The following is a 27,457-nucleotide window of genomic DNA, read 5'->3' as shown; positions in this document are numbered from 1 at the left end:
AAGGCCTTAAAATGTATTTGTGCTCAAGGCCAAGTATGATATAGTAATATGGCCTTTTATCATTTTAATTTAAATAAACTACTGTAAAGTAATTCCTACATGGGGATGCTTGGTGGTAGTTCTATCTTAATTATGTCATGGGATCGATATTACTGATGAATTAAAGTGTAAGCAGTTTTTTGTGTGTAAGGTGGTGGAGATCAGTTCATTTTGACTACTTAGATTAACACTATTAACTGCTGGTTAGTTTATGTCAGTGAATCATATTTCAAGATCAACATATGTCTGTATTACATAAAATCTTGATTCAAAGAAGTAGATGGCAAAGCATGTAAGGAAGTATAAAATGCAATATTTCCCTCTGAATTATAGTGGAATATAAACAAGTACTTTACTTCTAGTTGAAAATGATAGTTCTGAGCTGCAAATACCTCAGAATTATACTTACAGTATCTATAGTATAATGAGATTTACTTGCACACTTACAATGACACTTATATTTATTGTACTGAAGAAAACATGTCAGGTTATGTTTTTTTTGTTTATCAGAGAGTCAAAGTAAAAAACATTTTGCAACCGAGTTACATTAGAAGCTGAAATGCAGACAGATGTGGTGATTTTGTCTTCAGAGTGTGCCCACTCCAATTCATTCTGAATATGTAAAAAAGTACACACCTCATCAGTAAACCAGAATTGTGTCTGCAGGCAATGGTTTCCACATGAACTCTACATATTTACACAGCACTGTGCAGCTCTAAATCTTTTCACTATCAGGGCTCAGTTGCTGTTGATGTGTGGCTTCTCAGGGTGCTGTACGTTGTTTGGGCCACTATTGTAGGCCTCACTTAGCTGTTGTAGGTCCTTCATCAGGCCTGCAAACTGTTCCTCCTGTTAACACACAGGAAACAGCCATGAATATGTTTCCATCAACTCACTCATGTATGCAGTTCATCTGCTACAAACTGTCAATGATAGGATGCAAATAGTGCAATTTTTCAGCTACAAAACACGTGTAGTTATTTAGTTATTTTCAATTTCTGCAAAAATTATAAGGGTTACAAGTTACCCTGTGCATAGTAATGAGCTACAACATCATTCTCAGTGTTTGATGGTTCAACAAAGTTTAGGGCAGTTTTGAATGTCATGTGGTTGAAAAGATAAAAAATGTCAGGTTAGCTGTTTTGACAGAGCTTTATTATTGGCTTTCTGTGTCTCCCTTACCAGTACATTCATTCGCTCAGCTGCTGCAAGGGCAACACTTAGCTTTCTCTCATCTTCTTCCCTCTCCTCCTCAATCACACCCAGCCTGTGACAGACACAGAGGAAATGCTTTCATGGACAAGGACAGCACATTTCAGTACTGAATTATATGGAAATATCAAATAATTACTGAGAATTAGTAATATCAATTAGCACACAGCCTAGCCTTCTGTTTTTTATACACAATCAAAAGGAGGCATCAAGAGCTTCATTAATCTTTCGGTAATTAAATAAAGGCATTAAGCATAGAATCAGAGGAGTATGCAGACTAAATACACATATGCATTAAAAATACTTCAAATGCGGGCGCAATTAAACATATCTAATTTAAAAACTGAATACATTTGCTTACTAATGAAACATGCACATTGCTATTTATACTCTTTTCTACCCTTCTATCCTACCTGAAGGTGGCGCTGGCAAGTTGCTCTTCTCGCATAGCCAGAAGATTCTGGAGCTCTTTCACTTCAGCCTGCAGCATTGCATTCTGGTCCTGACTTTGGATAATGAAGTCCTCCAAGCGCTTTGCCATGTCAAGCTCACGCTCTGTCACCTGCTCTATTCCCAGACGAAGCTCTGATAGCTCTTGAGCATGCTGTTATGTGATTACAAATGGACGTTTAATTAAATAATATTGAAATCATACACTATACACTATACTATACAAAGTTATGTCACTTCAGTCTGTAGGAGGTTTGACATACCCTATCCAGTAAGCTGAATTGCTCATTTTCGGTCTTCATCTCACTTGACTCCCTGTTGTGATTGACTTTGATCCAGGGAACTGGTGCGGGAGGACGTTTGATACTGCCACTCTGAAACAACACATAAGAATGTCTACATGGTTCCTTCTAATTAACCAGAAAAAGTCATATGCTTTCTGTGTTAACATACATGTCAAAGACATGTTTATTACTGTTAACCAAAAAACTACTTTATATATTGCAATAAAATGTAATGCTTTAAGGTAGTCTACCAGAAAAAGGTTAAGTATTTATTGCTGTGCTGTGAGCACATGATCTGCTGAACTCAGTAACCAAAATAGCCATGTGGGGCTCACAGTTCCTCTGTGTACTCACAGTTTTTGGTGATGAGATAAGTGGCTGATGTGTCTCTTCTCTCTCCTCTTCTATCTCTTGTTCGTCGTCAGGTGTTGGCAGTGTTTCAGAACTTGTCTGCCTCTTCAGGGTATGTTTTGGGTGACCAGGACGTCTGTGTGGAGCACTCTGAGTTCTGGTTACTGGCTTCCTATCTTTCTGGTTACTCCTCCGAGTCCTGACATCCCTGTTGAGTAATGAATTAATATATCAACCATTTAAATGTTATACATCAAATGATGGCATTTTAGGCATTCATCATTTTAGCAGGTTACATCATCGGATATCTGCATTGTAAACTATGTGTGTTATGTCCAGAGCAGAGTAAAGGATGCCTGCCATTCATTGTTGTCTGCTGATATTACTAACCACACAGACTCAAATGTAATGAAATGTCTTGTGCATATGGTGAATATGTACAAAGACAAAGTGGCCAAAGGAGGGAAAAATTATTGAGGTAACATCTTACTACACTGAGTGCTAAAATGCTGCAACATCTACATAAGATACAATTTGTTCTCATGTTTAGGTGAATTTGTGCAAATAAAAAAGTGTATGTTGAATGTGTAGGTAGGCTATCAACCTAACTATGTCATCATTCAAGTATACCCACTGTGTGCAAAAGCAACTCATTCAACAACCCTGTTTAATACCCCCTAAATTAAAAAAGAGTTGAGAATCTTCAAATACTTGTATGGTAGTCATTTGGGATAAAAACAAACATGCCGTTTTAATTGTTAATCACTGCCAACTGGCTTGAGAGTATATTTGGATTTGAACAAAGGATCGGGGGTACATGGATGTACGCAGAGCATCTCAGGAAATCTGGTGTACCTGCACGATAGCCTCGATCATATCAGATATGTGTCAGAAATTAAATGAATGAGTGTGGATGGATATCTGGTACAAAAGTTAAGGTTCAGTCAGAAATCTCCTTGATGATAACTGACATCTAAAAAGCAACATTGGCTGAGCCCAGTAACAGAAATACAGTATCATACACATCTCGTAGGCCTTTGGAGTCCACCGGAAGTTGCTGAAGGGATGATTGGTGAGGACTGTACTTGCTCAAGTCTTTTGGAGGAATGTACACTGGCTTGGCTGGTGCCATTTGACTGCAAGAAAGAGTTTGTTTAAGTAACACGAAACATTGCTATGTTAACGTTTGGTAAACATCAGAAGTTGCTGACAAGTCAAATGGGATATAGGCCTTAAACATGCCTGCTAACTATGATCCGAGGTGCTTCAGGGCCCAGGGACTCTGTTATCTGGTTCAAAATTGAAGGCAGAGGGTGCAGCTTGTCAACTGTGTGCTGAAGAAGAAAAAGGCTACGTTAGGCACCATTTAGCATACTCATAAAGCATGCTGGCAGTAACTTGATACCTTGCATGGATAAAAAAAAAAAATGCCATTTAGGGAAGCTATACATGCAAACATCAATCAGGGCAGGCCTGTCAGAAATGATTGAGACTGCAATATTTCCTGTATGTGAGTGTCCAAATTGACCTGTAGGACACTAAAAACTATATAAGCTGTGCTTAACAGTCTTTTGGTCAATCATACACACACATAAATCCCGTCAGGGCTACACAAACCTGTAGAACTAACTAACAAACTGCACTCACTGGTTTATTTCCCTACCTGATCCCTCTGATAGATGATGTCTACCAGCAAGCCATGCAACACAGCCAAGCGCAGAGGCAGGTCCACATAACCATCAAAAGAAGTCATTGGGATTTCAGTGTCTAAACTGGACACTGTTTGGAGAAAGTTCCTCATTCCGTCCCAGTGTTGCTGCAGGAATTCGTTCATAAAGAGCATGTATTCCTCCTTTTCTCCAAACCTGCATCAGATGAAAAGATGTCATTTGTTAAATCCACTTTTAATGTTTAGAATACTTTTTTTCAGGCTCAGATATATTTAAATGCACAATGATGTATTTGATTTTGTACAAGCAGATAAGAGGCCACTCACAGGGTGAAGTTGGCCAGATTCTGGATGACTTTGGCAGTTAAGGTGAGGGTACGCAGAGTGTTTGGCTCCGGATAAGGCTGTGTCAGGCCAAAAAGAGAAGGACTGAGGATAGCGGGACATAAGAAACGTAAGAAAAGGGAAGCAGAGATGAGTCGCTGGCCAATCTCCTGTCTGCCCAGGTCTTCGCACAGCTCCACCCAGTTGGAGAAGATCTTGTTTAACTCTTCGGGAAACGGTCTGAAGGCAGGGAACATGTCAAACATTATCTCTGTGAATTTGACTTCACTTTATCAGCTCAAATGCTACAAATGACTTAAACATTTGTAGTGATTTGTGATTTGGTGATTTATATGTTTTTCTATGATGATCTACTCTCACCCATGGGTGTTGATAATCTTTTGCACCACCTCCTCACAGGCTTCCTTCAAGTGCTTCTGGTTACTTGAAAGGTCAGATGCAGGGCATTTACGAGGGTCAACTTCACAGTTCTCCACTGAGTCATAAAGACGAGTGATAAAGTCCCCTGCAGTGAAAAAGAAAACACAGAATGTTGTGAAATGAAGGCACCAACCAGTGACATTTACACAAAGCCACCTTTACCACTGAACTACCCTACCTAGTGTGTCAATGAGGTACTTCTGGCCAACCAGCTTCATATACTCATCTATGGCTTTAGTGGCCAGTGTGTTCTCTCTGAAGATCATTGCCTCCTTTTCCCCAAGGCGCTCAACTTCTGCACTGCCCAAGTCAACAAGGAACTCCTGAAGCACACAAATGAAATGAAATGGCTATTTTGTTGTGTTTTTTTAATCATATTATGTTTGAGTTGTATTTTTCCATTGTGGGATATCTGAACTGTGATGCAGTTAGCCTATATGCATTTTTTGTGTGTCTCATTCTCCACCTTGGCTTTGCCAATACTCTGCAGTACATGAACCAGAGCTCCTGCCAGCTCTTCCTTCTCCTTCACATTCAGAAGTGGCTCCAGGCTTCTGCACATTTCCACATAATCCACCGTCACATATTCAGCAAATTCTTTGTATTTCTCCATTGGCAACACTTGCAAATTCTGGAAACGGGCCTTGATACGGAGTGAAGCCTGTGGCCCCAGTAGTTCTTTGCTCCCCACTGTGCCCGAGGCTTTGTATGGAGTGACAGGATACCACTTCTCCTGATAGGTCCTCCCTCTGATCTCATCTAAAGGTATGGACACGCTGCCCAGTGGGTGCAGGCTGGACTCATCTCGGGAGTGACGCTTTTTCTTGGGATCTTCTTCGCGGAAGAGATGCAGGGTGATTTGAGATATACAGGGCAAGTTGTCTAGCTCAAAGAATTCACCCCAGAAGAGCTGACACCCGCCAGCCACACCTCCGCTGGCCCCTAGGCCTCCTGAAGACCCAGTAGTGATATCCCCTGCTAGGCTGGAGCGGTTAGATGGCTTGCCTATGGCCCGGCTGCTGGTGCGGGCAAACAGGGTTCCATCCAGGTGTACCTCACAGTAATAACATCGTTTGGGTGGGAGATCCTTAGCTTCATTTACCCACAGACTCAAGGAGTTCTCTGTGCGCTCGATGTTATCCTGTGAACAATGATGCATTTAGCTCTTTTTATCAGCACTGTGATTTTACATGGCACATTTTTAAAAAAACAGATGACTAACGGCTTACCTTATTGGGCTGGGCAGCCCGTCTCAAGTCTTCAATCCAACGGTCACGTTCGGCAGCTGAGGAGCAGCCAAAGCAGTGGGTGTTCTCAGAGTTTATCACCTATATGTACATTGAAACCAATAGAATCATGTTAGCCTGACTGGTATAGGAAGTTTCTTTTGCTGACACAATGGAGGACGATGCATGATACTGATCGAGGGAGCATCACACACAGAAGTAAACGTGTACCTCAAAGCAGTACTTCTCCCCCAGGATGGAGCTGTGGACTGGCCTGATGACAGTGCTGGTGTCTGCACTTAGATCCAGACTCCCCATTGCACTGAGAGGAATTGACACAGACTCCCGGGAACCATAATGCCTGAGTAGAAAAAGGGTAGAAAAAAATTTACCATAACAATTCACACACTGCTGCTATTATGAAAGGTTCCATCAACATACAGTAGGTACATGTTATGTATTGATGGACAAGAATCACTTCTTTCTTTTATCATTGTTGTTATCAAGTTTTAACAAGAACGCCATGTAGAGATCACACTGACCAACTTAAAATGTTGTACAGACATTCATGGTCCCCAAAGGTTATAGCTTTGTGAATTTGCTGATACACTGAGTTTTCCTCAAGCATAATGTCAAGATAACATTTCTGTTTGTTTTGTTTTGTGAATTGTGACATCTTGGATGGATTGCCATAAATCTCAGTACAGATATTCAAGGTGCCCTGATGGTGAAGCCTGGACTTTTCTGATACCCTGACTTTCCCCTTGTGTCAACACCAGCAGGTCAAAGTTTTCACATATCCAGTGAAATATTATACTACAACATTTTCCATTTAGTAACTTGGGTTGGATTCCTATGAACTGTGGGGCAGACATGGATTTGCACAGAAGTGATGACATTCCCATAATACTTGGTTGTACTTCATGTTTTGTGCAAATTAGCAAATGGCATATGGGTAGACAATAATATCATGTTAAAATGCTAAACTTAAAGAGTATGAATGAGTTCATATTCAAGGATTCACCAACACAGTAAAACTTTACCTGCTTCCTTTGTTTAATCCTATTGGGTTTAGTTGCGTGTTGCTATTCCTCTTGGTCTTATTTTCAAAATGTCGTCTGATACGTGCCTAAGGGTGAAGAAGGCAAGCGTGGCATATGAAAGAACTATATCAACAGGAAATGCAAGCCCAGCAGAAACATTATTATCTCTGGTGTGTAAAGTACTCACCTTCACACCACCATCTTGGTGCTTTGGTCGAGGGCTATTCTGCAGGCCCATGTGGTCAGGGGTACATTCTAAGTATCAGAAAAACATGAATACTTTGATAGTGATAATTAATTGAAAGAGTCATTTTTATGTCACTGTTTTTCAATATTCTAACACGTGTTCATGTTAGGCAATTATATAGATAAAAATATGTTTTCTTTCCATTTAGGTTTGTGGTCAATATGGTCTAAGCTCCTATTCTATTTTTCTGAGTAATTTCTCTCCTGTCATTAAATATCCATACCAAGTATTCGATTTGCACACCTTGAGTTACAGCACTTTTCTTGAAAACTCCCAGTCACTGCTCCAAAACAGTCAGCACAGAAAAATGACTGGACCCTTAAAACACTAGTCAGCTTGCAAAATTAGAGAATACTTTCACATAGTCATAGAGGATGTGGTTATTAGCTGTAACTGCAACAGTCCAAGTTAAGTTTATCAACCTCACTACTTCTTCATTAGCAGTCATGCTTATTATTGAAATCTACTTAAAGATTTGAAGAGAATGAAATTAGAAGATTCTGCAATGATTTCCCCTGATTTCTCTCTTCAGTGTCACTTTATTAACTCTTCAGTCCAGGGAAAGATATCTTTACAGTCAAAGATGAGAATGTAGAAGTTCATGACATAGAATACTGTCAGACATATTTCTTTTGTTTTTTGCTTACCTAAAGCCCCACCACAAACAATCCAACGTCTAAATCCCATCATTTAGTCCACAAGTGTGCCGCAGTTTGTTAATTTGATCTCTGTCTTTTTAAGATTTGCCCTCCTCTCCTCCTTAACATATGACTATGGTGGGACAGAGCAAACTAGTCGATACAGGATCAATCAGTTCCACAGCCTAGCTTCAGAGCTTCTCGGCAAAACACCAGAGTTGAATGGAAGCACATACTGACTATAAGCTGTTTATCTTGACAAACTTTCATTGCACTGCTAGAGTACCCAGGCGTGATGTTATCTTCTCCAAACTACGTAGAGGAAGTAATTTGACAGTCACTCGCATGCATAAACATTCAGCTATTTCCTCTGTGACTGTCTGCACAATCATACTTAACATTACAGTGATGTCAGTAGCTGTTACTATGGTTATGCTTGTCCAAATTCCTGGTGGTTTTGCTTAATGTTGTATTTTAAAATACGACATCTTGTGCTTTGTCTTGCTTAATTTAAACATAGGCGTGTGATGTATTAACCTGTGTCGATATCTACGAGGTTCTGCATGCTGATGTTGGACAGGCAGCTGTTGAAACGACTTCGGGTCCATGTCATCGGCTAAGACAGACAGACAAACACACACACACAACATTTTGTCACTGACTTTGAAGTCTTAAATTGTTCTATGCTCTTTTTAGTGGACGTGTTATGCTTTCACCTTTGTGATAATTTAAAATTTTCATGTTGATAGTGAGTCTGCAGGTATAACAGATTTGGGTTAACCATGTGAATTGGTGATTGGTGTCTGTGTTGGTACCTCTTCCTCTTGAGAAATGAGAATTTGTCCATCTTCAAGGACACAGTTGCTAATGTCCCATAAGGGGACCTCCTGGGTCGGGACCCACTGTAGTTTTGGGACAGCACAACCAGTGGGTACAACTGATGCCGATTCACCCGTATCTGCCACATGCACAGACGTGCATACACACACACACATACACACACATTGATGTTCAGCAGTGCACAGCTTACAGAGAACTGACACTGTTGCAAGACGTCTGTCCACACCATATATTCACAGACACATTTGACAAATAAAACTCTCAATATCAAATCAATATAATTTCTCTCACTCTGGAAATCCAACTCAAAGGACTTTTGCAGGAGCATAATTGCAGGCACATGCAGACCCTCATCTGTTATTTATTTTTTGTTAATTATGGCATCATGACACTTATCTCACACAGTGCTTGGCCACTCCTATTAGTGGAGTTGCCAGGGATACTGATGTTATCACTCTCTTTTAATGACACACCAGGATGAGCTGTGCACATCCTGTGGTTTCTGTGCAGTTTTTTCTTTCTCTGTACACATCTTTCAACATGTATTTGCACGGTACTTTAGGTTTAAATGTTCTCCTAATTATTAATGTTAAAGTTTGTCATAATGTTTTAACTCTTTTGCTTAAGCAGAATAATGTATAAATTGAAACTAAAAGGTTAAGTAACTTCAAGTAGTAATGAATATAAAGCTATAGTCAGTGTAGGAGTTTTTCTAGTACGCTATTGATGAGAGATGATGTTGGGAAGTGGCATTTTATATGGAAGAGATTTTATATATCTTTAAAATCTAGATAAGATGTCTTGTACAGCTGGATGGTTGTTGCTCACTGTGTGTAATGGTGATGAATCTCAGCACAGACCTAACTATCTTTTTAGTTTGGCTGTTAACATTGGCTGTCTAGTGCTTCACTGCTTTTTTATACCCATCTTTTATGGGTACCAATTATTATTTTTTTTAAAATATTTATTTATTTATTTATTACACTCTTGCACTCTGTGTGTAGAGTTTTAATTTAGATTTCTTGTCTTGCACCAAGGAGTCACACACCTCAGTGCAGTTATTTCAAAAACTAAATACATTTGCTGTGTTCTCAGAATTTAAAAAGTATTTAGTTCCTTAGCATCAGAGCAGAAGTTTCCTGTGGGAGTGGTTCGTCATCTATAGTAAAGTCTATGTATTTTCTGTTGCTCTTCAGTCAAAGCTTGATTTTCTGGGTAATTTCTCAGCTCTTTTGAAATGGTTTGGAAAGTGATGGCTTTGGTTTCTGTCATGTTCACCATCAGGGTATGGCAGTTCTGAAAAAGAAGATCTCAGTTCTGCTTTAGTCATTTTTTTTTACCTGTGAATAACAGACATTTGAGGTCCGTGTCGAAAGTGAGTCAAACCTCTTGATACTGTAGGTCACGTAATGTTCATTTACATACGTCTGATTTGAAAAGGGTGGGTCGGTAGGGAAAGGATCCTTGCTAAACACCTTGCTTCACGCATTCACGCAGATCTGTTTACCACTGATTTTGACATCTACTGTGTTGTTCTTATGTGCTGATTTGCAAATATTAATAACTTTCTCTTATACCACTCTCTATTAGTTTAAATAATCTTCTCATTTTATGTTTAACTCAACATAAATTTATTTTGTCTTTATTTGGATGAGTTTAGTTTACAAATGACATTTTTTATGGGACATTTTAGTGTTCTAGAGTGAAAAATTATATCTTGAAATCTATATATCTTTAGTTGAGAATATTGATAGGTAGTTTCTTAGTAGTTACGAGGGGAGGGATAGGGCAGGGCAGGTATAAGAAGAGTCTACAGCCATACTGGTGTCTCTATGAGAATGAGCTAAATGCTAATGCTAGCATGTTAACACGCTCACATTGAAAATGTGCTGCTTTTTATTTTAGCATGTATGATTAGACTTTCACCCCAGTTTAAAGGGAAAAGTCAGATTAATTAATTAATTTGAGCATATTCCTCTACATGTTGATTAAGATGTTGTCTTACAAAAGTTGGTTTTCAGTTAACTCAGTGACTGATTAACCCAGTGATAGTAAATCTTTCAAGATCCTTTAGCTTCTGCTCTCTTTCTTGAATGTTTTTAAAAGAGTGATTTTCAAAATACGGTTTCCATTTATTTGCAATGTTTATGTACACAAATAAATAAGTTCCACTTTTCCAGAATGTAACCCCAAAGGCAGTTAGTAAAATCAACTACAATAGTTTGGAAGATATTATTACTACTGTTTTAACTAATATGAATTTTCTTCTTTTAATTTTTGTAAATTTCTCTTTCTAAGTTCTTTCTCGTCATATTGTATGTTTGTTCAGATATTTTTGAAGGATTTGTTTGAATTGCTGACTTTGTCTGATGGCACTGGATGCTCAAATACTCTAAACAGCAAGCCGTATTAATTACACGTCACTGTGAAAAAAAGTCACACATGCCCCACCTGCTGTAGTGTATCACTGACTGAACCAGCATAGACTAAAAAGGCTTCCCCATTTAACTGTGTGAAAACAAAATGTTAAGTGCATTCTATTTGTGGGGACTCAAATTTTATCATAATTATTGGAACACTGCGTAATAAAGTTAATGAAGTTTGAACACATGCATACTTTCAGCTTACGTGGCATTACCTTGCAGCAAATTGGGCGTACTGGTCCGACTCTGCAGCCTGGGCCTTTTGAACTTCTGGGACACAGTCCTCAGGTACTTTTTGAAGAGCGTTCCTCCACCTCCTTTCTGTGAAGGGTCTGTGGAGGAGACCCCCGAGGCCTCTGCAGCAGCTGGTGATGTTTCGTGAGCTGAGGTGGCAGAGCTGGAAGAAGGGGACAGGGCTGCAAACAGAGACCCAGGGGGCTCGGACAAGGCCCTTCTGAAGGGGTTCTTCTTGTTTCCTCCAGTGCTTTTATCTGGCTTGGTTCCTTCTCCATTTTTCCCGCTGGGTGAATTTTTGTCTCCAGGATCCTCGCTCAGGGCCTTACGCCAGTTTTGCATCTTGCTCCACTTGTTGGTAGAAGCCTTTTGAATCCTATCGATCGTAGATGTGGAAGAAGCTGCTCCTCCATTTCCCTCTTCTTTCACCTCATCGAGTGTTCCCCTGGAGCCGGTATGCCACTTGTACGTGTTGAGGGGGTCACTGGTCGCAGATGTTTGCCCTTGTGGAGGCTCCACAGGAGATTCCTTTTCTTTCTCTGGTGATCCCTGCTCTTTTGGTGCATGCTGAGCTGTAGGCTCTAAATCTTTCTCCTCGGTGCCCATTTCAGATGTTCAGACTATGTGACTCAAATTTTGTCTCTCCTCTCAAGGACACATCAAACAAAATTCAAACACCTTCATAGGAGGACTCACCTGATTTACAACTGTTGTGGTATAAATGCGAGCGCTAAGGATGACAAGATAGTCTTCGTTGGTCCGATCGCACTGCTTCTCTCGTTTCCTGTCTTGCAAAATGTCATCCGGCAACAACATGCGACTAGATGCTCTGAATGTGGTTGCATTGCTGCAGTTCACAGCTCCTGTCACTCAGAGGCCACTTGTTCCTCATGAACTGCCACAGAGAAGTTGATGTAACAATAAGTATGGTATTTGTATGTATGTTGCAAAAATTTCATATTTTTTTCTGCTCTTGATGTTTTCATTTAATACTTCCCTTCTTTCTCACTTTTTGTTCTGCTTAAATGTTGAAAGTTTTCCTCTAAATTCATTTCTGATTCATTTCTGATATCCTCTTAAACACAGGACCCAGGATGTCTCGAATAAATTACCCTTTTACTAACAAAATACCCATATTCTAAGTTTTTTCTTCAAAGTGTAATTTGATGCAGGCCTGCTGTAGGTAGTTATCAACTCCACCTCAAAGGAAACCTGTTTGTCTGTCAGTTCTTGAGTGATTTAGTCTGTCGCACTATGAGTGTGACAAATGTGGTTTCACATTCTGAGTTCATTTCAAAGATGGAGTTTGATGGACAGGGATACAATTTCAGTTCTATCCTTCTCTCTAAAATCCATCAGTATAATTAATGATTAACTGTAATATGTCAGTTTACTGAATAACATTGCTGTCCCAAAGCAGTCTTTAAAAGAGTGACAATATGTATTTGTCTTCACTGTCTGTGGGTGTGTGGACTGTTGACTGTTAAGATCAGTTTCCTGTCAAAGCGGGCTCACACTTCCTACTGAGATCGTTCTTTCATACTCTGAAAACCACTTCCTGCACTCGTGCTGCTCTCTTTTCATACACACCTGCAGGATATATCTGTGTCCCACTGGGGTGAAATGTTATCATGTCAGCCATTGCCCGGTGCTAGAATATTGGTGGGCAGCAAGCACTACTCTCCATATCTGAGACATTTAAAATTACAGACAGCAGGAGTGTTGTCTGCTTATTTTAAAACTGTCTTTTGTGCCTTGTCTGGTTTGATCTGTAAGTTATTTCAAATTTTGCATCAAATGATTATCTTGGAGCCACTTTACAAGTATTCATACATGTATAAATATTTTTTAATAATCAGTTGAATAAGACTAATTGAAGTAACGCTTTTGTCTGCTTTCACTGAGTCCCCCTGGTGGCTGTGTTTTGGTATTAATAATTGTATTGAAATTGTACTGAAAATGTGCATCGACTATAGCTATGACTATAGCTGCAATAATTAGTCAATGCATTGATAGTTTATCTACAGGAAATTAATCAGCAATGATGAATGCATTTTGATGAAATGATCATTTAGTCATTTATTCAGCCAAAGCGAATGTAAGAATTTAATCTTTTTCTTTGTCATGGCTGAGGGCAAACTGAATAGCTTTGTATTTTTGGGACTGCTGATGAGACAAAAATGTCATTTGAAGATGTCATCTTGAGCTGTGGGACATTTTACAGGGCACTTTTCAGTATTTTCAGAATCATCTAGCGGCGTGGTGAAAAGTGTAGGGATCACTAAAGATGTTACAATTCATCCTGAGGGCAACACGATTGTCTTCACCAAAAGTCATGCTGTAATTAGAATACGGTAGTTGTCAATGGCTGACATTTCACTCAAAGCCAAAAACTGTCAAACGGTATGGTGCCAGTCTGAGAACCATGCATGTCTCTTCCAAGTTTTATACCAGTCCATTCTGCAAATGAGTGTATTTCACTGGGCAGAAACTTTACTCAATGAAAAGTCAAAGGATCCGCAAAATCTGTAGGACTGATTCTCTGGGAACATCAATGTTTGTGCAAATTCCTTGTACTCTATATAGTAGTTGTTGAGCTATTTCATTTCATTTCATTTATTCGGATCTATCAATGCTGTCATCCAGATCGCCATGCATCTACATGGCTAGAAACGCCAACTGGTGAAGGCTAAATGATGAAGTGCCACCTGTACCTTTCGCTTTGCCATTACTGTAGGATAACATAATATAAGTTCAGTCTACACAGAGCTGTCCAATACTCTCATTAACCAGTATGAGGTGGTGTTTGGTTGGTGGAGGGAAGAAGCCGAGACAAAATAGGTAGGGTAGATTTTAGGATGACAGGAGATCTTATGCACAGAAATCACCGTTGAGAAGGGACACCTCAGTATAGTGACAAAGGTTGAAATTTAAACCCGGCACAAAACGCATCATTACACAGAACAATGTAAGCCCAGGCTCGGTATGATAGTGAACAAGGTGAGGCTTCTCAGCCGTAGGGAAAAGTAGAATGTATTTTGTTTTGGATAACGGAAAGTTGCAGCGGTAAGCCAAGTGATTTGTCTGTGCTCCGTCACTGCAGTTTGTTGCAACTCCAGCTATTCCCCACTAGAGGACACTGCACATCCATTGTGTCTGTTTGTGTTGTTATCATTTCTTATTTTCATACAAACAAACAATAATTGGGGTTTTCTGCTCATTGATCCGGTGTGGTATATAAGAATGCATGCTCATACTCAAACTCTGCACAGCTAATTGGACAAAACATGCAAGCAGCTGCATACAGTTTTCATCCCCTTTGCTGCACTGTACTGTTGTGAATGCAGGTAGTAACAGTAAGAGAACGAGGGTTTGTGGAGAAAGGAGTATGATGATGCGAGGAAAGAATCCCAAGCCGTATATGATCTTAGGATGTCAAATTAACATTTGCCTTTAGCCCACTGAGGCCATTGTTCACCCCACCTAATGATGGTTTTGTTCTGTTCTCACACACTTTAAAATGTTGAAATACACTCTTACCAAATCACTGAATGCAACATGATGAACTTTTGACATTGAATCAATCTGGACCAGAGCTGTGACATTTACTTTCACATCCTGTGTTCATGTTAAGGTGATGAATAGTGTAAGACTTTGTTACAATGGAAACACTGTGGATCACATTCTCCAAAGTGACATTAAACAAACAGCCCAGCCAGACATTATGTGACTATAGAATGACATTTTTTAATGTAACTGCTGTTGTTCTTTGACATCTGGTGTGGTGACAGACCTTGGTGTAAGCTGCACAAACTCAGCTGTCCTGCCCTTTGAAACACAATCGCCTTAATGCTATCATCCACCACCATCGCTCTAAACCTCTTACATAATTAGGATATGAGTGTATTTAACTCTGTGAACTAAACAGAAGCTTATAGGCCACAGCAAAGTCCAGACATATTTGTGCAACAACAGGGGAAGGAAATACTTGAGCGTGAAACACGAGTTAGAAATCGAAATAATTAATCAATAAATGTTTCAGTAAATCACATTCATACATGCAAAACATTTTGAATTGTTAATGGATGAAGAACTTAGATGTTTTTGTGTTTTTAACTTTATTTTGGGTCTGTGTTTTTTTTTTTTTTTGCTTTTTTTTTGGCTGGTATGTCAAACAACCGACTGCGTTCAACAATGAACCCCTGTTTAAAGTTTTACAACAGGAGAGGTCTTGTGTTTCAGGTGTGTGAATTAGCTGGTCCATATATAGGATCAGCACTAATTTAGAAAGCTCATTTTACACGACAGCAACATGGTATGTATCAGATTCCAACACCAATACTGATTATTTATGGCCTAATATGATTTACACTGACTCCATTTACACGAGGTATTTGGTTACACACTTTTGTGGATAGATGAAACCAAAGACGATCCTCTGGGGAAGATAAAACACTTTCCATAATCTTAAACAACTAAAAGAAAGATAACGGTGTGGTGAGTGTCATCCATTGCTTTGTATTATAATTAAAGATACATAATAAAAGACCTATATGAATAAGGTTGTAGCATTTGCATACATAATAATATGGTTCATTTTGGAGATTCTCCAGATACTAAACCACCTGGAGGTATGGATGTTGTAAAACACAGAATTTCAAATTTAATTTGTCTTGTCATCTGATGCTTCTTTTGGACCAAACATTCCGTTTGTCAAAGTATATTGAAATTGCAGTTTAAGTAAGCGGGTTGACTTCAAACGTTCACATTGAAACCTGTCGTACATATATCGTTTTTTGGTGACATGCCAGTCTAAAATGGAGCATAGTTTCCACCTGCTGCCTGAATAAATCTGTGGTTTTATGGGATTAACTGCATGGCAAACATATTACATTAATCTAATCTGGGGACCGCTGCTGAGCTGGGTGCAAAATAAAACTGAAGATAAACTGTGCACATCACTTACGAAGCGTCATTCATAGTAAATTCTTTGAAATAAAACAATCGTGTCGTGACCCGAGGAGTACATTTTATTTTGCTCTGACTATCTGCTTTGCCTAGGGACGACTGCCTTCCGGCATTTGTCCTTCACTTGACCAGATGTGGTCAGACAGAGGACTGTTATGAACACGACGCTGACTGCGCTGCCCTGAGATGTGGAAAAAAACTGAGTTTAAAAAGGGGGCGGAGCGACGGCATCACGGGCATGACAGAGAGGAGGGGAGTAGCGAGAGAGGGATACTGTCCTGCTGCGCCGACACTTCATCATGATTTAACTGTGGACTCATCAGGATATCTAGTTCAACGCTCTAACAACTGCCAGGCTGTCAGTGTCGGGCCGTCAACAGGACTAGTCCAGCGGTTAACTTGTTTGTTACTTGCTCAGGCTACATGGCCAGCTAGCACAATAAAGCTAACTATCGTTAGCTTCTAGTTTCAGCTCATCATCCGGGACCCGGCGAAGTGAAGAACCGAGGAGAGGAATGGCAAGAGTTTACTCGGATAGCCCCTTCAGAAAAAACAACGAATAACCAGACCAACCCAGTCCAGATTTATTTAGTTCCCCGAATCACCGGTAAGCACCAGTTTTGAAATGTATGTCAAGTTAGGAACCATTTGTAAAGTTAGCGCTAGCTTGCGGGCTAGTCTCATTTAGCCAGCTGTGTTGTGTAAGCTAAGTCGGCGTGGCAAGTGTTATGAATCATTTTCAAGGAGCCTCTGGTAAAAAAAACAATACCAATTACTCGGTTTTCATTTCACATTTTCTTTTTAATCAGTCACCATTTAGAGTACCACATGGAGATTTAAAGTATGTTATTTTTCCAGACGTAGTACACATAAAACTGCCTGTTCCAGTTATCGCTATATCACAAAAGACCGAAACAGGAGACAAGAACGAAAGCAGTTAAAACACAAGGAAATTAAACTTAAACATGAGGTCAAATTCATTTACTGAGAACGAGAGAGAAAACTGTACACCAAAACAGAAGTTACTTGCAGAAACGATTGATATAATTACCTTAATACCAGGTGGCAGTCACTTAGACATGATAGGTATTCACAGAGACAAGCTCTGCTGAATGATGTGTGTGAAACTGTGTCATCTGAAGTCTTAATTAACACACAGCTGTTAACGTAATTGTTTTGTTTTGATGTGTCTCCGAGGTTGTTGAACGATCCTGAAGCATGACGGTAATGATAATGTATTTCAGTAGATATGTGTTGTTTATAGAAGAAGACTGTGGCGACCTGTTTGCATTTTGTCTTGTCTTAGTCTGATTATTGTTAGTCTGCCTTCCCTGATCCCTCTTTAAGTAGTGCTGGGATGTTAGCTCACACCCCTCCTTGCAGCCATGTTCCCGTCACTGCATAGCAGGAGTTACAGACATGTGTCGGCAAGTTGAACACACAGAACATGAAGTTCAGGCCACACTTTGCACTTCTATTAAATTTCTTGGAGTAAACAGAATCCATGTTATTATACCATACTCTGACTGGTATTAATTAAAAACGTGCATTCGATTTTTAACCGTTAATGTTCAAGTAACTGGATGGTGCCTTTTAGTTCTGTGTTTGTACTCTTATCATCCCAATCTCTAGCCTCTACACAAATCCCCCATCATATCAAATGTGCTGTTTACATTTTCAGCACCTGCACCTTTGCATCGTTTCATGCAGCGTTGTCCTGTGTCGACGTGACCTGTGCTACTGCAGGAAGGCTTGATGGACTTGGCTTAGTTATATCCCCTGTAGTTCGCAGTGAAAGCTATTGCTGTGGTACAGTCGCAGTCTGATAAATGAGCGGGAAATGCTGCATCCATTGATCAGTGCGATCCTTGGTCACGGCTCAGGAGAGTTCCCTTCTGCAGCCCACCACTATACACGGTTTTCAGGTTCATAGGGCTGCTTGCCAACACACACAAGCACCTTGCATTGCTCAAGCAGTCAGCCAAAACACACCTAATTACACGCAGTCTCCTGTTGTAGGCCCAGATGTAGCTATAATGCTATAATCTTGGCACTCTGCACACGGTTATTGTGATGGTGATGCCAAGTGTAAATGAAATGTAGCACTACATCTCAGCTTTTCTTTTCTTCTTTCACAGACATTATGATTATATGATTATAATGTACTTTTTCTCTTCTGATTGAGTTGTTCATGTTTCTGTTAAGGTTGTTGGCGTTACTGTAATCCCCACCATGGTGCAGAAGTATCAGTCACCTGTGCGGGTGTACAAGCATCCTTTTGAGCTGGTGATGGCGGTAAGTGTCCTTACCTGTTCTTGCAGTTATCCATATGAATATTGCATTCCCATAGATGCAGAGTTATGTAATGCTGGTGGGTGGGTGCTTCAGAGGTCACCCTAACAAAGTAGACATTGAATTACACATGTTGTATGTGATTGGCTCACAGATTGAAAATATCGTTGCTGAAGGAAAACTGCAGTGCACACAGTTTGCTTCATGCTTCCCCCATTACAGTTCTCATGTCCACAGCTAGTTCAAGTTAGGTTTTTGCATTACCCTGCAGCAGCAACATTTCTATGAGAGTGTCTTCAGTTAAGCAGTGACAACATAAAGTTGCAAAAAAAATACACAGGCCAATACATGACCATTTCAGCACATGATTTTAAGTAAAGAAAAAGACTTATGGAGTTGCTTGCAGTGCGAGCATGATAGCAGAAGCAGCTCGATGATGAACTAACTAGAGTGATACCTGTGTAAATTAAGAAGTTACACTCCTGCAACACACTCACACACTCTCATAAGTCACCTGGGTCACTAAAATCAGCCTGTGTCATCTCAGGGTTTAAAACCTGTTTATTGTTCACTGAGGTGAGAAATCATTCTGCTTTACATCTGCACACTCAGCAACTGAATATACAACATGCCTGTACTTATGTCAAACCGAGGTTCCACCGCAGACTTGGTGGTAGACCATTTGCAGTGTAAAAAATTCATCACCTTGCCTTTCTTTTAGTGACTGCCTTCCTGCATGTTGGAATCTACTTCTAAGTATTCGCGCTTGTGTTGAGAGCAGAGAGAGAGAGAGACTGGATTTGCCTTCTCCTTTTTTTCTCTTTTTTTGCTCAGCAGAGTTACTAGTGCCATCTATGTTTCCGTGCCTTAAATCTTGGAAACTGTGTTATTTTTCCTTGTACTTCATGTAGTTTCCCATGCAAAGCTGCTAGTTGGCCTTTTTACCCCAGTGCTGTAAGACAGGGGTTGGGAAGGTTGGTAGCCAGCAAATGGAAAACACTGACTGACTGAGTCCTTCTAGTATAGTGTCTTCCTACCATACTTTCATGACTTATGAACACTAAGTATGGAAGTATGCCCCAGCAAAACAGATAATAATTTATTCTCACCATAACCCCATTCATAAATAACACAAGGACAGAGATTAAATCTTATTTTGATCATAGGTTTCTCACATTTTCTGTTGTAAAAGTGTTATCAGATGGGGGGGGGTTATCAAACAGTTATCAAATCTGTGTCACTTTAGTTTATTCAGCAATGTTATGTATTTAGCTGCTGTTGGTCAGTAATGTGATGTTAGTGTATGCCTACAGAGTCCTGGCCTGGTTATACAACCATCGATTTCAGCCTAATAGTCTAACTAGTCACAGATGCTTTATTGTTTTATTTCAGCGATATACAGCTACTCTTGTTTTAATTATTTAAATAACCTCTGATTGTCAGGAAATTATTTGGGCATTACTTTCTTTTAACAGCCTGTGCTGTGATTTTAGCACTGCAGACTCCAGGCAGGTGCTGTTTTCTTTAAATGGAAATCAGATTTCTGCACTGTAAAGAAAGAGGATGCAGGAAGACTAAATCTCCTTAGCACAGGCTGGATTGAGCACTGGGCAAACAGATGGCTATAAATAGAGGGCTGGTATCTACACCTGGGTCTACGCATGCAGCTGAAGGGGGGAAATAGTGGTAATAGCTAAGCAGACTCAGATGATTTGTAAGCTGGAGATAACCCACCTCATAGGCTTTTTGTAGATAGGACAGGCTTATTTTTAGAAAACTAATGGAGTAGCCCTGGGTGTTTTTTTTTCTTTCTTTTTTTTTTTTTAAGTAGAGCAGCAGTGGATAAGGTGTATGTTAAAATTGGATACAGAAAAAAAATCCTTTTGTTGTATAGTATGGTGTTTAAGACACAAGCAATGTGTTCAGTCTGTAGTGAATTCCTTTTTTTAGTAAGTGTCTAAATTGTACATTTCAGTTAGTTTGAAGCTGAGTTTGGTGCATTTGCGTTGTTTTCTCTTCTTGTGACTTTTCTCTGCAGTGAGTGTTTTTGCAGACACTGCAGAGCAGACTTAATGGTGCGTCAAAACACTTGCTGGCTCTTTTTATTGAAAACCCAGTGAGAACTCAGCCCTCTCACTTCCTCTACAGCAGGTCTGCCACCAGCACAGAAAAGTAATGTAACAACATTGTGTGTTTGTGAGAAATGGGAAGCATTGATGCAGTTGTTGCAGTGTACAGTTCTGTGTCTACAAGAATCAGCTTCTATATGTCAAGGCTGCTTTTACTTGCATGTCTATGTTGTTCGTGCAGGCCTGGGCATTATGCAGAGTACTTGCAGATAATATGCATGTTAATGTGTTTGACAATACCTTAGTTCAACCTTATTATTGCTCCCTCAGTTCCTCTGTCAGAGGCTTCAGAAATATCTGCCAGTAATGGTTTCTCCTTTTGTCAGATGGGGGATTATATTTGTCACTTTGTTTTAAGGTATTCTCGTTCCACTTGACTCTACTATTTGCATACTGTCAGTTCTTTGAAACAGACAAGGCAGTGCATTCCTCTGTTAAAGCCTTAAAATGCATTCTCTTCTTAGTCTAAATGAAATGTTGCCCCTCTTCACTTGGCCTTGAGGAACCACTCAGCCCAGTGACAGGTGCTATCGAAGTATCTTGACCTCTGGCCAACACTGCTATGGCTTGAATGTACTGTTGCATAAGTCAGGCTTGGATCTCAGGTGCCCCTTAGCTGTTGTTGTTCTGCAGTGGTTACTGTACTCTGCTGTGAACATGGTATTCTCAGTGTTCCCGATGTTGACAGCTTTGGCAGATTTGATGCTCTTTTCACAATCTAGCAGTTGAAAGTCCAATCTTATGGTTTTACAAGCTGTACTTGTAACTGCAGTAATTATGACATACTTTTCTAAATGCGTTTGCATGATCTGGCATTGACTTTAATGGCAATCATGTTTATTTATTAGAATGGTGTTGCATGTTTACCACAATCTGGAGATAATAAAGCAAGAAAATAAACTGACTACTGGCAGTCAGCACCCTCATATTATTGGGTGGTGTTGTTTACTTTGATTTGATTTTGGCTCATGGGTGTTACGAAGTGTTTTGAGATTCCAGCAGTGTTTAAGGATATACAAATAAACTTGACAGGGCTAGATGTGACACTTACAGTAAAAAAAAAGATTCTGCTGTAATATTCCACTAAGTGATTACTGCAATAATGTTGAGGTTTGCATGTTGCTTAATAAGCTATCTCCTGTAAGTACTGACTAAAATAGAATGGCACAAGAGAGAAATACTCAAAAGAGTTAAAGCAACACGTCTGGACTTGTGAAGATAGGCTTGAAGATGTTTCGCTGCTCATCCAAGCAGCTTCATCCTCAGCTTCATTCCGATGAAGCTGCTTGGATGAGCAGCGAAACGTCTTCAAGCCTATCTTCACAAGTCCAGACGCCTTGCTTTAACTCTTTTGAGTAAATATGACCTGGATGACTGAGAACCTCCACAGACACAAGAGAGAAATGCACACCATCACCTTCAGTATGTACCCTAATAGGAAACTGAACTTCCTTTGTAGATAACGTTAACTCGGTCAACAAGAGTCTCATCTTTCTGAAACAGCAATTGCCTGGGTTTGTTTAAGCCGCTCAAAAGCAGTCAAACACCTATGTGTGTTAGTGTTAAACTTGATAGGTTTCTTAGGGCTGCAACACCTTGGCCTGTTTTTTGTTGTTACTGCTGTTGTTCTTGAGGAGTTTTCAGCATGACAATAAGGAAGTATTTTTTTTTTTTTTTTAAATCGTCCTCAACCAGAGCAGTCCGTCCCGTGGGTTTGCTGCTGCATCTCAATAACAGGAAATGTTGTCGCTGCTGTTGCTGTTATCGCAGCAGCCCATTTTCAGAGCCTCTAGTCTATCCTCGGGGAGTCACACAGGAATGTCAGAAGTACAACACAATACCCCTCTCGCTGTTGTTTCAGGCCTGAAGGGAGAGTAGCTTCTGGAATCTGTCCACAGTTGAAGAATGACTTCAGTAGCCATGAGACTTAAAAAAAAAAAAAAAACAACTGGCTGACCCTGGAATAGGAAAATAATGCCTAACTTAATACTGTCTGTTACAGCTGAGCTTAAAAGACAGTAACTGTCCCTAAAGTCCTTCAACTCTCAGATTAGTAGCCATGCTGCAGAGAGAGGGTATTAAGTGAGGCAAAGCCTATCATAACCTAGTCTGCTCCATAGAAACATGGAGTCTGTAGCTCTGTAGGTCTCTGTGGCTAATCCATGAGGACAAAGTGCTTTGGTCCTGCTCCTGTCCCAGTAGAGTTTCTCCCAAGGAAGGAACAGGATGTGCCATGTTAGTGTAATGCCTGCTGCACTTGTTGGCACCGTCAGCAACAGGGGATCTTTCATTCTAAGTGACTAAATCCTTTTTATCACAGACAACATTAACAAATAGATAGAATTTAGATAAATGTTGTAATGGCAACAGATTGTCAGTTTAAAAAATAGGCTTATTTGTCTTGAACTAGCAATCAGAAATTTGTAAAACAAAAAATACCAATGAGTGAAACCATATGCATATTATGTTATACATTAAATAGGTGACTCAAAATATAATGATCACAGTATTAAAGGAATTGCCTAAAAGAACGGGAATAAGCATAACTTACTGAGCTAAGCAGAAATGCCACAAGAAGAGAAACCAAAGGGAAGAGAGCGAAAGGGAGAGACAGAGTGACCTAGCCTGTGTTGCCACTTATTAGGCTAAACTCTACCTGTCGACACAATAGCCTCTGAGCAAAAACCGTGTTACTTCAAAGTGTCTGAATTTCACCGTTTCCCTTTTTGTGGGACCCGTTTCACTCAGGTGAAAGCAATAGGTGAGAGAGTGCACTGCACACACCTCGTCGTTGGACAGAATGGAACCTGTTGTTGGCTCTGTAGCAAGTTGTTACCAAAGGCCCAATAATGAGACCCTCAGGATACTCCTGAAAACAGTAGTTTCAGTCCAGGGTTGCATTAACTACTCTGTGTCAGGGTAGAGTTATTGTATGGGTGACAGAAACAGGACTAGCCAAATAGCTCAGAGTTTTCCATAAGCAGCAGCTGTAAGCTGTATAGCCAGGGATTAAAACATTTCCACACAACTATTTTATGTTTCATGTCCTGTTACTGTCACTTTTCAAGATAAGATTTTGTCACACACACAATCATACACAGTACAATGTGCAGTGAAATTCTCTTTGTCCCTGCTACCAAAAATAGGTAAATAAAATGAGTAAAATTAAATATGATAAGGTCTTGGTCATTTTGACTAACGCTATATTTTTTAGCCCGGGTGAAGGAGTTTAGTCATTGGATGTCTGCCAGCAAATACATACATTTTTTTTATTCTGATATATTTGGGGGCTACTGTCTGCTAATTTTGTCTTGTTTTGCAGTGCACCATGAACTAGTTTTAGCTGTTTGTGCCTTCTATAGCGGTCTATATATGGGTCACCCCGAGCATGATTTTACAAGTGTCGGATCACCAACATATTGTTTTGGGCTTGTCAACTGCCAAGCCAGTGTTTCTAAACTTGGCTCATCATGCTGTCCCCCTTCTCCCTGTCTAGCCTGGCTAAGCGCAGAGCAGCCTTGCCAGGGTGACATCCTGTCCCACCATGTCCTGACCCACTTATAGTCAGGTCTGGTTAAGGCTTTCACAGCCCAATTCTCTAAAGCAGAAACATCTCAGGGGATATTATATTGTTTAAATCTGACTGTGAACGACTTGCTTGTCTGTTGCTCATATTCTTTTTATCTTCCATCTAGAGGCATGTACTCATACGAGCAAGCATGTAAGCCTTACCTTAACAGAGAAATGTCATTTTATTAAATCACACAGTTCTTTTTTTTTGACATGACAACGTGACCCACTGAAAAAGAGAGCCTAGACAAACAGAATGAAGTCTGATTACACAAAGCACCTCAAGGGGGATTTAGTATCAAGAAGGAAATTTAGTATCCCGCTTCTAGTGAAATGTCTGCTTATTTGGTTGTTTACACTTTTTTCTCAGTAGATTTTGTGAGCATTGCACCTGTCTGTTCTAATTCACAAAATTTCCATCCACTCTGCTGAATGAATATGTCAGACCTTTGCCTGCAGTGTGTAATTCACTTACTCGGTTAGATGCTGTGTGCCAAAAACAGTGAAGTGAGTTATGGCCTGCCTTGGGGAGGGGAGCTTATCGTCCAGCGTACTGCTTCAAACACCATTGATAAAGGACTGTACCACCCCCACCACATGACTCTGGGAGCCTATGAGAAAATTCTCTAGCTGATTTCATTCACTGATCACTAGGACACTCATTCACCCTGTTTCCTGCTGCAAGGTCGAGATGCTGCCACGACAGCTCCCCTCCCCCACCCTGCTTCGTTCTACTAGACACAGATCAGTGTGTGTGTGCGCACGCTCTTACACAGTGTCCCTTTTGCGCATTTTACACTGCAATCATGCTACGGCTCGGCAGTGGATGGTGACTCAGATCTATGTAGCAGCTCTCTTGCACTAATAAAATGTCTACAGGATACTGTGATAGTCTGATAGCTGACACATTTTACTGATGATGTGTAGGTTTTTTTTTAATTATTTTATTTTATTTCTTGCACCTTCTGATTAAAATTTTTTTATCCAAAAAGAGTGTTCTCTCACAAATGGAGACAGAAGGGTGAGATTAAGATGCTCACGATTCATCAGCAGCATTTCCTGAAACCATGCAATAAGAGATTCATCGCAGTTAATAATATAATTGAATTTTGTAATAGTGGTGACAGAACAACAGTAAATTGCTTTGCTGGCACCTCTCTTTCCCTTACTGAAGATGTCAATAGTGCTGCAGTTTCCTGTAAGTCGTTGCTTACTCAGAATTTTCATACACTGACAGTGTTTTATTCCTGTGTCGAGAATAGAGAGGTTGATCATGGTGAAAGTTTAAAGAAATAATGTGTTCTATGTAACACTTTGTTTTTTCACTTTTTCTCTGTCCACAATAAATATTTGTGTGACTATGGAAGACTTTATACATGAAAGGAGGAGTTGGATTTGATATAAGCATAATATGTGAGCACCATCAAAAAGATGTAATTGATACTTGCAAAGGTTCGCTTAAAATAGGTGGAATCAAAGTTATGGGAGACCGCCAGGGTGGTGGCATATTTCATATCCATACCGTAGTTTAGATTCTGTTTTTTTTCTTATTCTTGTTCTTATTTTCCTAGAATTTAGCAAGAGAGTAATAAGCACCGTTTTAGCGAAAACTGTTTGAAGTGAAACCAAAATGGATTTCATAAGGGACTGGAAGAGGTTTTGTACTGTGATGACTTGTTGATAGCCGACAGATGGCCATTCTGCTGCTTTCTGTTCCCTGGTGTGCACATATATCCAGTCATGCATGTAGAACCTAGCACTGCAATTTAGCATATTGCACGGCCCACCACATATTTAGGACGTTGCATTTATATAAGGTCTATGTACTTAGCAGATTGTCCCCCTCATTTCTCCAAGTTGGCAGTTCCAGGCAGTTTTGCCATTACAAAGCACAGTGTAGCAGTGAGATCACTGGAAGGAGAGAAGTGGGTGGTGTGGCATTCAGGGACCAAAGGCTCTATTGTTGCTTCTGTTCAATTACGAGCTTGTTCTCTCCTACCCCACATTCAGTGTGTACCTACACTTAAATTTGTCAGACCTGATGGGTGGAGAAACTTTTCATCTTTTATGTCTTTAGGTGGTGCTGGGATTACCCTTGACTTACCTTGAGAGACCTTTCATATCACACCTATGTAAGTTTGTACTTCCCTGTCAAAAGATATGCTGGAAGTTCAAAACACTTGAGGCTGTTTAGGTATAGTAAATACTATATTAAACACTCTACAAACAGATTAGTATTAGTACTATATCAACATTAGAGGCTGGTTCCACAGCATCCCTGTTGTGTTGCAGTGCAGGGTGTTTAACTGGTTGGTCTGGACAGCTGGGACATGTGGGCTCTTTATACAATACAGGATCTTTTCCTGATACTGGTTTCACCAATTTAAGCTCACATGAGTTGCTGCCTATTTAAATGTTTCATATGTACACACTGATTCAAAAGTGATATGAGTCATAGTGGAACCAGTCTTGTAAAGCTTGTAAATTCCACAAAATTCTGTTTTATTCTATATATGAATTTCATTTGTTGAATAATAATGAGAGGTGGGGCGAGAGCAGAATTTTTTATATTGAAAACATTCTTTAATGTACTGAAATTGCCATTGATAATTTTAGTATTAAAGATTTAAAAGCTTTAAAACCTCCATCCCATCCATCAGTATATGCTGATGGGTAAAAAGGACTCTTGAAGGCACAGACTGTTATTCGGAGCTCTGATGTTAAAGAAAAAAAATCTAAAACGGGGATAGACCGATTATTGGTCTGGCTAATTATTGTGTCTGCTCCGATGCTCAAAATGGAAATACTCAAGTAATTTACCTCAGTATTGTACTTAAATATAGTACTTGAGTAAATTGCTTTCATCACTGTTTATTCAAAATTTCTACACTAAAGTTTTCATTTTATATTGGAAATGTATATCGGTTCCCAAATCTATAATGTTGGTTTTATGTGTCTCTGAACTTAAAAGCCCAATTAAAAAACACCGAATTACATTAACTGCAGTGTTTTGGTTCAGGTTTGGATTACCAAGACAATTCTGGAAAAACTGTAGCAATCAGATAAATGAGCTGTCA

The 27,457-nt window shown here is 39.8% G+C and overlaps 2 protein-coding genes across 4 annotated transcripts in view; one reads left to right on the top strand and one right to left on the bottom strand.

Annotated features, from left to right (window-relative positions):
- Nucleotides 1-482: 482 nt before the first annotated feature.
- rasal3 (RAS protein activator like 3) lies at nucleotides 483-12,260 on the bottom strand. 2 transcript variants are annotated; one of them, XM_046402751.1, is made up of 19 exons: nucleotides 11,403-12,260; nucleotides 8,740-8,882; nucleotides 8,462-8,540; nucleotides 7,227-7,294; nucleotides 7,040-7,125; nucleotides 6,228-6,357; nucleotides 6,000-6,098; nucleotides 5,237-5,911; nucleotides 4,949-5,093; nucleotides 4,711-4,855; nucleotides 4,333-4,569; nucleotides 4,000-4,201; nucleotides 3,579-3,670; nucleotides 3,359-3,472; nucleotides 2,340-2,544; nucleotides 1,965-2,075; nucleotides 1,665-1,855; nucleotides 1,222-1,306; nucleotides 483-888 (listed from the first exon to the last, which is right to left on the bottom strand). In XM_046402751.1, exons 1-19 carry the CDS (start codon nucleotides 12,025-12,027, stop codon nucleotides 778-780), a joined length of 3,543 nt encoding a protein of 1,180 aa, XP_046258707.1. In that variant the 5' UTR covers nucleotides 12,028-12,260; the 3' UTR covers nucleotides 483-777. The 2 variants fall into 2 exon arrangements, with proteins under 2 accessions (XP_046258707.1, XP_046258714.1); XM_046402758.1 differs by lacking the exon at nucleotides 11,403-12,260 and having other exon boundaries at nucleotides 7,934-8,540; nucleotides 8,740-8,786.
- Nucleotides 12,261-16,616: 4,356 nt separating this feature from the next.
- The window catches only part of si:dkey-237i9.1 (SEC14-like protein 1), a 30,453-nt gene continuing 19,612 nt past the window's right edge, over nucleotides 16,617-27,457 (top strand). The window contains exons 1-2 of one of the 2 annotated variants that reach the window (XM_046402747.1): nucleotides 16,617-16,996; nucleotides 18,595-18,684. In XM_046402747.1, coding sequence (XP_046258703.1) covers nucleotides 18,622-18,684 — 63 coding nt within the window. In that variant the 5' untranslated portion in view covers nucleotides 16,617-16,996; nucleotides 18,595-18,621. The other variant, XM_046402741.1, reaches the window with a different exon arrangement.

Source organism: Scatophagus argus, chromosome 2, assembly GCF_020382885.2.
Source record: "Scatophagus argus isolate fScaArg1 chromosome 2, fScaArg1.pri, whole genome shotgun sequence".
In the NCBI taxonomy this organism is placed as follows: domain Eukaryota; kingdom Metazoa; phylum Chordata; class Actinopteri; family Scatophagidae; genus Scatophagus; species Scatophagus argus.
Note: the sequence above shows the minus strand (reverse complement) of the source record. Positions and strands in the feature narration are given on the sequence as shown.